Source organism: Pseudophryne corroboree, chromosome 8 (genome assembly GCF_028390025.1).
Source record: "Pseudophryne corroboree isolate aPseCor3 chromosome 8, aPseCor3.hap2, whole genome shotgun sequence".
Classification (NCBI taxonomy): Eukaryota; Metazoa; Chordata; class Amphibia; order Anura; family Myobatrachidae; genus Pseudophryne; species Pseudophryne corroboree.
In genome coordinates, this window is record NC_086451.1 from 347,102,346 (window position 1) to 347,115,258 (window position 12,913).

General features: G+C 42.5%; 1 protein-coding gene across 1 annotated transcript in view; it reads left to right on the plus strand.

Moving 5' to 3' along the window:
- Positions 1–12,913, plus strand: part of GPC4 (glypican 4) — a 166,553-nt gene that overhangs the window by 95,792 nt on the left and 57,848 nt on the right. The window contains exon 3 of the mRNA XM_063937480.1: positions 5,844–6,235. Within this exon, the coding sequence (XP_063793550.1) occupies positions 5,844–6,235 (392 nt within the window). The remainder of the gene's footprint in view (positions 1–5,843; positions 6,236–12,913) is intronic.

The following is a 12,913-nucleotide window of genomic DNA, read 5'->3' on the forward strand; positions in this document are numbered from 1 at the left end:
ATTTCTATATATGTGTGATGCGCAGAGGCATATTTGCATTCTGGCATCAAGAGTAAATGTGATGTACATATCTGCCAGACGAAGACACGACAGTGGTCAGGTGAGGCAGATTCCAGACGGCATATGGAAGTATTGCCGTATAAAGGGGCGGTCCATTGGACCTGGTGGCCATGGCAACAGCTGAAAAATCCACTTTTTGTTACCCCGAGTCACATATTGGCAGAAAAGGACACAGTCTTTTCAGTCTCAGTCCTTTCGTCCCCATACGGGCAGGCGGGCGAAGGCCAGTCATATCTGCCCAGGGGGAGAGGAAAGGGAAGAAGACTGCAGCAAGCAGCTCATTCCCAGGAACAGAAGCTCCTCACGGCTTCTGCCAAGTCCGCAGCATAACGCTGGGGCCGTACAAGCGGACTCAGGTGCGGTAGGGGGTCATCTCAAGAGTTTCAGCAACACTCGCAAGGGAACTCCGGGATCCTACATGTAATATCCCAGGTGTACATTGGAAATTCGAGACGTCTCCCCCTCACACAATTCACAGGCTGTAATCCCAGCAGGTGATAATCAAAGTACCCTTCTTACAACAAGGAAGGGGGTAGTATTCCACACTATATTGTGGTACTGAAGCCAACCGGCTCGGTGAGATCTGAAATATTTGAACACTTACATACAAGCGTTCAAATCAAGATGGAGTCACTCGGAGCAGTGATAGCGAACCAGGAAGAAGGGGACGATATGATGTCACTGGATATCAGGGACGTTTACCTACAGGTCCAAATTTGCCCTTCTCACCAAGGGTACTTCAGGTTCCTGGTACAGAACTGTCACTATCAGTTCAGACGCTGCCGTTTGGATTGTCCACGGCGCCCCGGGTCTTTACCAAGGTAATGGCCGGAATGATGATTTTTCTTAAAAGAAACATGGACGCTTTCCTGATAAGGGCAAGGTCCAGAGAACAGTTGGAGGTCGGAGTAGCACTATCTTAAGTAGTTCTACGACAGCACGAGTGGATTCTAAATATTCCAAAATCGCAGCTTTTTCCGACGACACGTCTACTGTTCCTAGGGAAGATTCTGGACACAGTCCAGAAAAACGTGTTTCTCCCAGTGGAGAAAACCAGGGAGTTATCCGAGCTAATCGGGATCCTCCTAAAACCAGGAAAAGTGTCAGTGCATCATTGCACAAGAGTCCTGGTAAAAATGGTGGCTTATTACGAAGCAATTCCATTCGGCAGATTTCCCGCAAGAACTCTTCAGTGGGATCTGCTGGACAAATGGTCCGGATCGCATCCTCAGATGCATCAGCGGATAACCCTATATCCAAGGAAAAGGGTGTCTCTCCTGTGGTGATTACAGAGTGCTCATCTTCTAGAGGGCCGCAGATTCGGCATTCAGGATTGGATGCCGGTGACCACGGAGGCCAGCCTGAGAGGCTGGGGAGCAGTCACACAGGGAAAAAATTTCCAGGGAAGTGTGATTAAGTCTGGAGAATTCTCTCCGCATAAATAAGCTTAGAGCAATTTTATAATGCTCTAAACTTAGCTAGACCTCTGCTTCAAGGTCAGCCGGTATTGAGCCAGTGGGATAACATCACGGCAGTCGCCCACGTAAACAGAAGGGCGGCACAAGAAGCAGGAGGGCAGTGAAAACTGCAAGGATTTTTCGCTAGGCGGAAAATCATGTGATAGCACTGTCAGCAGTGTTCTTTCCGGGAGTGGACGACTGGGAAGCAGACTTCCTCAGCAGGCATGACCTCCACCCGGGAGAGTGGAAACTTCATAGGGAAGTTTTTCAACATGATTGTGGACCGTTGGCAAAGACCAAAGGTGGACATGATGGCGTCCCGCCCGAACAAAAAACGGGACAGGTATTCCGCCAGGTCATGAGACCTTCAGGCGATAGCTGTGGATGTTCTGGTAACACCGTGGGTGTACCAGTCTGTGTATGTGTTCCCTCCTCTGTTTCTCATAACCAGGGTATTGAGAATTATAAGACATAGAGGAGTATGAACTATACTAGTGGCTCCGGATTGGCCAAGAGGGACTTGGTACCCGGAACTTCAAGAAATGCTCACAGAGGACTAAGGGCCTGGGGAGCTAAGAAGGGACTTGATTCAGCAAGTACCATGTCTATTCCAAGACTTACCGCGGCTGCGTTTGACGGCATGGCGGTTGAATGCCGGATCCTGAGGGGAAAAGGCATTCCATAAGAGGTCATACCTACCCTGGTCAAAGCCAGGAAGGAGGTGACCGCACAACGTCATCACCACATGTGGTGAAAATATGTTGCGTGGGTGAGGCCAGGAAGGCTCCACGACGGAAATTCAACTAGGTCGATTTCTACACTTCCTGAAAACAGGAGTGTTTTGGACCTCAAATTGGGGTTCATTAACATTTAAATTTCGGCCCTGTAGATTTTCTTCCAGGAAGAATTGACTTCAGTTCCTGAAGTCCAGATTGTAAAGGATGTATTGCATATACAGCTTTTTTGTGCCCCTAGGGGCACCGTGAGATCTCAACATAGTGTTGGGATTTCTTAAAATCATATTGGTTTGAACCGCTCAAATCTGTGGATTTGAAATATCTCACATGGAAAGTGACCATGCTGTTGACAAATATCTCACATGGGAAGTGACCATGTTGTTAGCCCTGGCCTCGGCCAGGCGATTGTCAGAATGGGCGGCTTTGTCTTACAAAAGCCCATATTAAAATTTTCCATTTGAACAGGACAGAACTGGGACTCGTCTCCAGTTTCTTCATAAAGGGGTGTCAGCGTTTTCACCTGAAACAACCTCTTGTGGTGCCTGCGGCTACTAGGGACTTGGAGGACTCCAAGTTACTAGACGTGGTCAGGGCCCTAAAAATATATATATATATATATATATATATATATATATATATATATATATATATATATATATATATATATATATATCTATATATATATATATATATATAGTTAGGACGGCTGGAGTCAGAAAGTCTGACTTGCTGTTTATACTGTATACACCCAACAAGCTGGGTGCTCATGCTTCTAAGCAGTCTATTGCACGCTGGATTTGTAGTACAATTCAGCTTGCACATTCTGTGGCAGGCCTGCCACAGACGAAATATGTAGATGCCCATTCCACAAGGAAGGTGGGCTCATCCTGGGCGGCTGCCCGAGGAGTCTCGGCATTACAACTTTGCCGAGCAGCTACGTGGTCAGGGGAGAACACGTTTGTAAAATTTTACAAATTTTGATACTCTGGCTAAGGAGGACCTGGAGTTCTCTCATTCGGTGCTGCAGAGTCATCCGCACTCTCCCGCCCGTTTGGGAGCTTTGGTATAATCCCCATGGTCCTGACGGAGTCCCCAGCATCCACTAGGACGTTAGAGAAAATAAGAATTTACTTACCGATAATTCTATTTCTCGTAGTCCGTAGTGGATGCTGGGCGCCCATCCCAAGTGCGGATTGTCTGCAATGCTTGTACATAGTTATTGTTACAAAAATCGGGTTATTACTATTGTTGTGAGCCATCTTTTCGGAGGCTACTTCGTTTTGTTATCATACTGTTAACTGGGTTCAGATCACAGGTTGTACGGTGTGATTGGTGTGGCTGGTATGAGTCTTACCCGGGATTCAAGATCCTTCCTTATTGTGTACGCTCGTCCGGGCACAGTACCTAACTGAGGCTTGGAGGAGGGTCATAGGGGGAGGAGCCAGTACACACCATGTGACCTAAAAGCTTTTTTAGATGTGCCCTGTCTCCTGCGGAGCCCGCTATCCCCCATGGTCCTGACGGAGTCCCCAGCATCCACTACGGACTACGAGAAATAGAATTATCGGTAAGTAAATTCTTATTTTAATGGTTAGCAAGGAAGGAAGTGGCCGCCTATTTGGTATGGAATGATTTTGAGATTAATATACACCGCCATACAAATTCTAAGCATTCTAAACAAAACCCCAAATTCCTCTGCAGACAGGAAATGCCATATTATAGTATATTAAAAACCTGTATTTTGCTTATTTTAGTATAGATCTACAATTCAGTTTTTATATTAGTTTGATTTTGGTTTAAAGCTGTCCTTTCTTTTTCTTTTTAATGTGTCCTATTTTATCCATCAGACATTATTGCACTGTGTGCGGAGTTTGCTGGCCAGGAAAGTGCGTAGCAGTCATGCTTGCAATAGCTTTTGATTATATTACGTCACCGAGGTCCGTTTCTGTGCACCTAGATGTCTGCTGCACTTCTTAGAGTCTTATTTATTTTCTGTGTCTGCTAAATGGAATATTTTTTGGTAACTGTAATAAGTGAGTAAAATAAACTTTTGGTCATTAGGCTGCAGAGAAATAAGATCAAAGGCTTGATGGAATGTGTAAGCTGAGTAAGGCATGACCTTTACTTTTATTTAAAAGCCTCTGGGACACTGAAGGGTTAATAAAAATAAATAAATTCTGCTTTAGTTATTCAAGCAGCCTTAAAATTTAGATTTTACAATTCCCCAATCTTTCTCATGTGATGCCATGACTTTGAACACTCTACGTTGTATTATGCATGAAGAGTTCTTGATGTCTACTAGGTAGCTATAGAAAGTTTAGCATCTATGGGAAAGTAGTGTTTCTTTCTGGTTTGCATATTCTGTGCTTGCTGTATTCAAAAATTAATCTTAACATTTTTTTTAAAAGTGATATCCGCTTAGTTTCAGTATATCACATACCCTCTCATCTTGTTACTACCCTTTCACATCACAAAAATAACCCAGTATCGATCCGGCGCATTGCCGGCTCGACACGGGTCAGTGTGTGCGATGTGAAAGGGGCCTTGGAGAATTCTGGGGTCGCCTGACCTGGTAATTCAACCTGGGTGATAAGAAAGGTTATTCCCGGGATGAATACCGGGTTAGTGGCAGTGTAAACGGGTTCGACCCAGGACCCGTTTACTGTATAGGGAGAGGCGGTGTGGGGGTGAGCTCATCTCCCAGCGCCGCTGCCGGCTCCCGCCCCTCCCCCCCCTCACCCCCCCCCCCCTTCCCCCCCTGCTATTGCAACTTGCACGGCCAGCGCTGAGGCTCCAATGCCGAATCCCACCCGGGAAGGACCCGTTTCCAATTCCTAGGTGGTATCCGTCATTATTGGTGATGTGAAAGGGGTAATAGTGAGCACAAAAAATGCTCAGGTTGCTGGTGCCCACTGCAGAATCGGGCATGCAGAAAAATATTCAATGTGGGAGAGCTTTCCCCGTAGGAAATATTAGAATCTGTGTCTGCTAAGCTTCAGCTTGCAGCCACCCAATCAGATTCTGTATTCACTACATGGATCACCAGGTGGAGGTTTGAGTGTGTTCCCTCAAATTACTGTCATCCAGTGTTTTGCCCATAAAGAGCCAGTGGGCCACTACTTCCTAAAGGTATAGGGAGCAGGTACAACTGTATCTATGCATGGAGAGATTATGCAGCATCAAACATCATTGGAACAGTTGAAAATGTGATTATTAAAAGTTTGTCCATAGCTGGCACAGATTACCTTATTGTTTTAATTGAAATGATTGGGAGTTGTTATATCCAATACTTAATATTGTTAAACCTTGTAATATCATCCAAAGAACCCCAATGCCCCCAGTGGTGTGATATATTTATATATCTACTGTGTGTGTGTGTGTGTGTGTGTCTCTCTCTCGCTCTCTCTGTATAAATATGTATTGTGTATTTCAAGCAAAAAAAAAAAAAAAATTTTTACTGTGTGGTTTTAAGTAACACGTTTTTCTCTGACTATCCTTTAATCATGAAACGAGTATTATGTCTGTTGAATTTTCTTAAGTATATTTTTTGTGTATGTTCTTTAATTAAAGCTTTCTTCACTTTTAGAATTTTTTAAAGAACTTCTGAAAAATGCTGAAAAATCACTTAATGACATGTTTTTGAAGACTTATGGACGGTTGTACATGCAGAATTCTGAACTTTTTAAAGATTTCTTTGTGGAGCTAAAAAACTATTACGTTGGTGGAAATGTAAACCTAGAGGAGATGTTGAATGACTTCTGGGCACGGCTACTGGAGCGTATGTTCCGATTGCTGAATCCGCAGTATCAGTTCACCGATGAGTACCTGGAGTGTGTCAGCAAGTACACGGACCAGCTGAAGCCATTTGGAGATGTACCACGTAAACTGAAGCTCCAAGTCACCCGTGCCTTTGTGGCAGCTCGCACCTTTGCACAAGGTCTATCTGTGGCAAGAGATGTAATCAACAAGGTTTCCACGGTAAGAGATTTTACTTTGTAGTTTTCCATGTAGCTTTTTGCTCTTTCTTGGCATCCTTTAAATATCTTTGGCTTTCTTTTGGGATATGTGTCAAGTTATCACTTTTTTTTTTCCATCATGACCAATGCAATCTCCTGGCTGCTGCTCTGCAAGAATTGTCTGTTAATTGAATTGGCCTGGCAGAGACCACACACACACACCCAATATATGCCAACTTCTGCAACGGTTGAAATTTGTGCCCATAGGCAGGTTCTGTTGGTTAAAGACTCTATTATTCATTTCGGTTAAGCTCTTAACACTGCTGGCGTATGTGTGTGTGTATACTGTGTATATATATGTGTGTGTATTATGGTGTACATGCTGGAACAATAAAAGCAGTGTGTTTTAAAGGAGGGCATATACATATTAACCATTCTTGCCCCAGTAGGGAAGGTTTCAAGAGCAAATCCCTAAATTGTTTTTGTTTTCATATATTAGCGGTTTAGCGCCATATTCCTTTACCTATTAATCACACCTCCATCTATGGGAGCATGTGCTAATATTTATTCATTTTAGCTGTTGAATGACTTGGTAATATACAAATCTGGCATCACCCCAGAGTGATTACTTGTCTATGGGTAAGTTTTACCCAACATTTTGTAATAACACCGGTAAAACGCAACAGGAACAGCCAAAATAATTCACAATTTGCAGAAGAAAATGAGTGCACATATGTGATCCCGCCTTTAATGTGTACAGTATACAGCCTTCATTTATTCACATATGCCACCAATGTGTTAATTTCTTCCCTGCTAATAATTAAACATTGCTAGCGTTTTGAAAAGACTCCAAGTTAGTTTATTGCTTAAGGGTACGTGCTATGTACAGGCTTTATCTGACTATAAAGGACTTTATTATTTCAGTACTTGATATATAGAAAACTTTTATTTCTATTTATTTTTATTTTATTTATTTAGGAAAGATGGAGAAAATTATTTCACAGTATAAGGAAAGTTTTATTCTGTATAATTATGTGCTATAATTGTTCTGCGGATGTACAGTATATTGAAATGGTATGTACATCTGTGTCCTCGTACATCTATCCTGGTGGGAATTAGTTGCATCTTTTTTTTTTTTTTTAACGAACATTCATTTTTGTCGCATGTGATGCGACTAGGACACACCAGGAGGCTCTGTTGATCAATTTGATATGAGGCACTTGCATATGAGTCTGCAGGCGAAGCACAATGGTACTTGGGATGGAAAGAAGGGCTGCATCGTAGCACTTCGTATGGATTCTCCCAGGGCTAGCCATTTAGCCCAAAAAAGCCATTGCGAGACGCCGCTTATCGGGGATTTTGTTTCACCTGCCTCAAGCAGGCGACACAAAATCCCCAAAAGCAGCTGCGTTTTTGCCTGCGAATACACGCGTTTCTCTGAGAATTTTTTTTTCAAGCGTCCTAATGGGATTGTCCAAAACCGTATTAGTGAAAAATCATGTTCGCCGTTAATTGTTAATTTAATTGGATACCCCAGTTAGTCGCACACAGACAAGTGTTGCATATCAAACGAATTAACACAGTCTCCTGAAGTGTTCTAGTCACATCTAGTTGCAACTAAGACACATTCACTGCAAAAAAAATGCCTGACTCTATTAGCAGTCTCACGGATCCTGGCGCTCTGAGGAGGGCTGTTTAACGAGACTGCAACATTGGTGTTTGAGGACACATCTGTATAATATGCATTAATCTACGTAAAAAAACAAAACCCATAAGGCTTGTTGATCCCTATGGTACTAAGCACATTCATAATCAGCATTGAGTCACATGCAATATTTTGTTTCCGTGTTACTAGGGAATGTTTCAATTGTATAAATGTTTTCAATATTGCTGGAGAATGAGTTTGTGCTTTTTGCCTGCCTGCAGACATTGTCCATATGTATTTTCTATAACAGGATGAATTACTTTCCAATTTATGCTTCTATAAATGTTCAAATACAGCATTGATATCTAAGGGTTGAATTTACCATGAAATACTGTGTTGCTTCTTGTAAAAAAATTGCCCATGTAGTCTGGTTTGTAAATGCGTAATGATCATTCTGCAAACTGGACTGTGCCACAGATCATTCTGCAAACTGGACTGTGCCACAGATCATTCTGCAAACTGGACTGTGCCACAGATCATTCTGCAAACTGGACTGTGCCACAGATCATTCTGCAAACTGGACTGTGCCACAGATCATTCTGCAAACTGGGCTGTGCCACAGATCATTCTGCAAACTGGGCTGTGCCACAGATCATTCTGCAAACTGTACTGTGCCACAGATCATTCTGCAAACTGGACTGTGCCACAGATTATTCTGCAAACTGGACTGTGCCACAGATCATTCTGCTAACTGGACTGTGCCACAGATCATTCTGCTAACTGGACTGTGCCACAGATCATTCTGCAAACTGGGCTGTGCCACAGATCATTCTGCAAACTGGACTGTGCCACAGATCATTCTGCAAACTGGACTGTGCCACAGATCATTCTGCAAACTGGACTGTGCCACAGATTATTCTGCAAACTGGACTGTGCCACAGATCATTCTGCTAACTGGACTGTGCCACAGATCATTCTGCTAACTGGACTGTGCCACAGATCATTCTGCAAACTGGACTGTGCCACAGATCATTCTGCAAACTGGGCTGTGCCACAGATCATTCTGCAAACTGGACTGTGCCACAGATCATTCTGCAAACTGGACTGTGCCACAGATCATTCTGCAAACTGGATTGTGCCACAGATCATTCTGCAAACTGGATTGTGCCACAGATCATTCTGCAAACTGGACTGTGCCACAGATCATTCTGCAAACTGGACTGTGCCACAGATCATTCTGCAAACTGGACTGTGCCACAGATCATTCTGCAAACTGGACTGTGCCACAGATCATTCTGCAAACTGGACTGTGCCACAGATCATTCTGCAAACTGGACTGTGCCACAGATCATTCTGCAAACTGGACTGTGCCACAGATCATTCTGCAAACTGGACTGTGCCACAGATCATTCTGCAAACTGGACTGTGCCACAGATCATTCTGCGTGGAAACTGCTGTCTGTATATCAGAATTTAGGAACCTATAAATTTCTTAACAGGACTTTAGACGGGGTTACCTACTATATGCAACTGAACACTATCCATTTGGGCGTGACAAGCTTGATAATCTGTTTGGTGCCCATGAATTATAGCGGTGCTCAAAACAATTGAACCCCTCTTTGTATAGTAACTGAGGTGAAAAGCCACTCAAAACCATTTCAATACTACTACAGTATGTATTATGTTGAAAATGTTTAAACTATTTTGTACTGGAGCCATCTGCTAAATAAATTGATTCCAGGGCTGCATTCCCACTTGTCATTCTGTAAAAATTTGTAAATGAATTGACTACATAAGGGTATCACATACACAATTTGTTACTTAAAATGAAGAATGTGAGTTTACAAAGCAATGCAGTGATTTTTCCACTGATCCCTAGAGATTACAATGGAATAAGGAAGGAACCGTGACGGAGGTTGATTTCAGAGTAAATATGTATAGATTGGTCAGTCTGTCTCTGTGCACACAGTTAAACAATCTTTCACATGTTTTTACTTAAGTTAATTTTTATTAAGCAGTTTTTCTATATTCTTGTTGTTTAACCCTGTTTGCCATCCGTGGTAAACTTTCTTGTTCTCAATTTTATTTTATTTTTAAATTCTATTGTAGGGTCAGGTGAAGGCATTTTACACCCAGTAAACAAAAGTTTCTCCCTTGCCATCCCATGCAGGTGCGCAGTAAAATAACCAGAATTTTACCATGCTTAATGTGTGCAGCCGGGCTTTGTGGTAATACTTGCGCCACATCACCTTGAGTTGCTCCTGGGTGTCGGTGCTTTCAGTTGTAATCTACATTATTTGTTGTATTGAGCTGTGAGTGTGAATATTACCATTTCAGATACCACTTTCTTTTTATATGGAAGGGCATGTTACCCTAACAGTGCAATCCAGATGTCCCCTGCAGCCTGATCCCAATAGTGATCCTACTCTATGTTTCAATATTTTTAGAGCCTAGGCGCTGTGGATGTTTTGCATGTGGAATGTAATAATATATAACACTTTGGGGCTGATTCAATTCTGCGGGAGTTTGGAAGCGATTCTCGTAATTCCACTGTAAACCACAATCCACAGCAATTTTGTTGATGTAGCGTTTTAGTTCTACAGGGTGCGACCTGGGATAAATGGATGGAAAAATGGAAATATCATCCTGAACCCCCAATAAATTGCAAGTAAGGTAGCAGAACAGTGTTAGTGGCTGTTAGCAAAGTATTGGATGTACTTAAAATGCGTCAAATGGTTGATTTTTACATGTATTAAAAATGGTAGAAAATTTATATCCAGCAAGTGTTTTTCAGCAAATTTAAGTATTTTGGTATACAGAAAAATGTCTTTTAAGTGATTTCTCAGTGTATTTATACAAGGTTGTATAATGATGGAAAAAACACTTAGCTCCTATCTGCAAGGTCAAAAAGCATGTCAGGCAGTTGCAAAAATCGCGGCAATTACTTTTATCTGCAATTTCGTTTGCTTTGCCAAATTTCATGGCACATGAGTTGAATCATGTAGAAATGTAACAAATGTTTTATTCCATTTTGTTTTGTATCATTGTAGCGTATTATGACATCACATATGTAAAACATCTCCAGCGCCTAGACCATTTTATTTACCCATTTTTTTGTTCATTATTATTTTGCCCTACATCATTTATATGTTGAGTTATTATACCGCAGCTTGTCCTTTTTTTTTTTTTTTTTCTCCTCCACCAGCCATGAATTAAAAGCATCAGCACTTTATTCTCGCTGTGTCAGTCTCTGAGTGCCGCTGTTTGCCATACAGCCTGTTACATATATATATATATATATAATATATATATATCCAGAGAAGATACAGGCACTCACCACTTCCTTATTGATGAAGAAATTTATTACCACTCACAGGTGTGTCTCACATAGAGACGGTCAACAGCATGTCAGCAAATCATGTCGACGTTTCGGCTCCATCTGAGCCTTTTTCACGACAGATAAAATCACAGCAGGTACATACCCAGCAGCCCATGACACACACCAAACCCCGGATCACTTATATAGCAAAGGTACATCCCAAACCCCGCCCATCAATCATCCAACAGGAAGTAGCTACAATGATCGTATTGCAGTGTCTAGTATTGTTAGACAAAAGGACCATCCACTGTGTCATAGCAACAAATAAGTATGATACCAAAGAACATAAATACAACTAGTGTAAACCACAGAAAGCGGCTAATTGCCGCGATGCCGGAAGTGGCGTGCGTTCCATTACCGATGGAACGCACACGTGACACAAGGATGTTAACCGTAATTCCGGAAGCGGTATGCGTTCCACTGCCGTGGAACGCAACCGCGTGACCGGAACTTCGGGGCTGCGTGAGACGGCTACCAGCCGTTGCTAAGCAGCCAGATATGAGAACACAATCACATGTTATGATTGCACCAACGTGCTAACAAACTGGTAATAGAGGCATCATTAGGCTCATAAATCTAAATGTTGGATGCATAGAATATGCATATGAACTACATAGTGATCCCGGGTGAATAATACACTACAGTAATACATATAAGTGTATTTGTTCAATGCACATAGAGACTTCCACTTGTATCTTAATAACCAACTGTTTATTCAGGTAAAGTATTGCCATAACCATATTCTGTAGTAAATCATTACGGTCACCTGATATTATCAGGATGACCCGCCCATACTCCCCTATGGGTAAAGATCTATCAAAACAGCCAGAAGAAAGTGGGATACAGAAGTGGTAAAGAACATGGGTGTATATTCCCCAGGACATAATGTAGTTCATTTAGGGCCTGTGATATAACCTCTGTCCAGAAGTGATTTTATCTGTCTTGAAAAAGGCTCAGATGGAGCCGAAACGTCGACATGATTTGCTGACATGCTGTTGACAGTCTCTATGTGAGACACACCTGTGAGTGGTAATAAATTTCTTCATCAATAAGGAAGTGGTGAGTGCCTGTATCTTCTCTGGATATATTTTGGACTTCTTTGGAGCCCTTTATGGAGCACCGCCCATGTTGTGGACTGCAGCAGTGAGTGTGGACCTAATGGATATATATATATATATATATATATATATATATATATATATATATATATATATATATACAGAAGTTACATACACACTAGAACGATATTGCTAAGATTCTGATATCGTCTGCGATGTGGCAGGTGCATACACACTTGCCAATGTCGGGAGCGCCACTGCAACGGCGTCCCTTGAGCGCACATCATCAGCGACATTGTGCAGGCACACTGGACAATATCGTGAACAATGTGTCAGATTTGGGCACATTGTGCCAATATCGTTCTGGTGTGTACCCCCTTAGACCCCTTATACCCCTTTCACACCAGCAGCTTTGAACACGGGTTATTGGCACATGAGCGCGCATAACCAGTGTTCCTGTGCGGTGTGAAAGGTACCAGAAGCAATATACCGGGTTGAGCGACCCGGTATTTCAGCCCAGCTAACGTGCAGGGTTGAATGTTCAACCCGGCTCGCTGTGCGGTGTGAATGGGAGCTGGGTCTTTGCGATCCGTTTCCTGTTCAGTGTGTGGACGGGTGG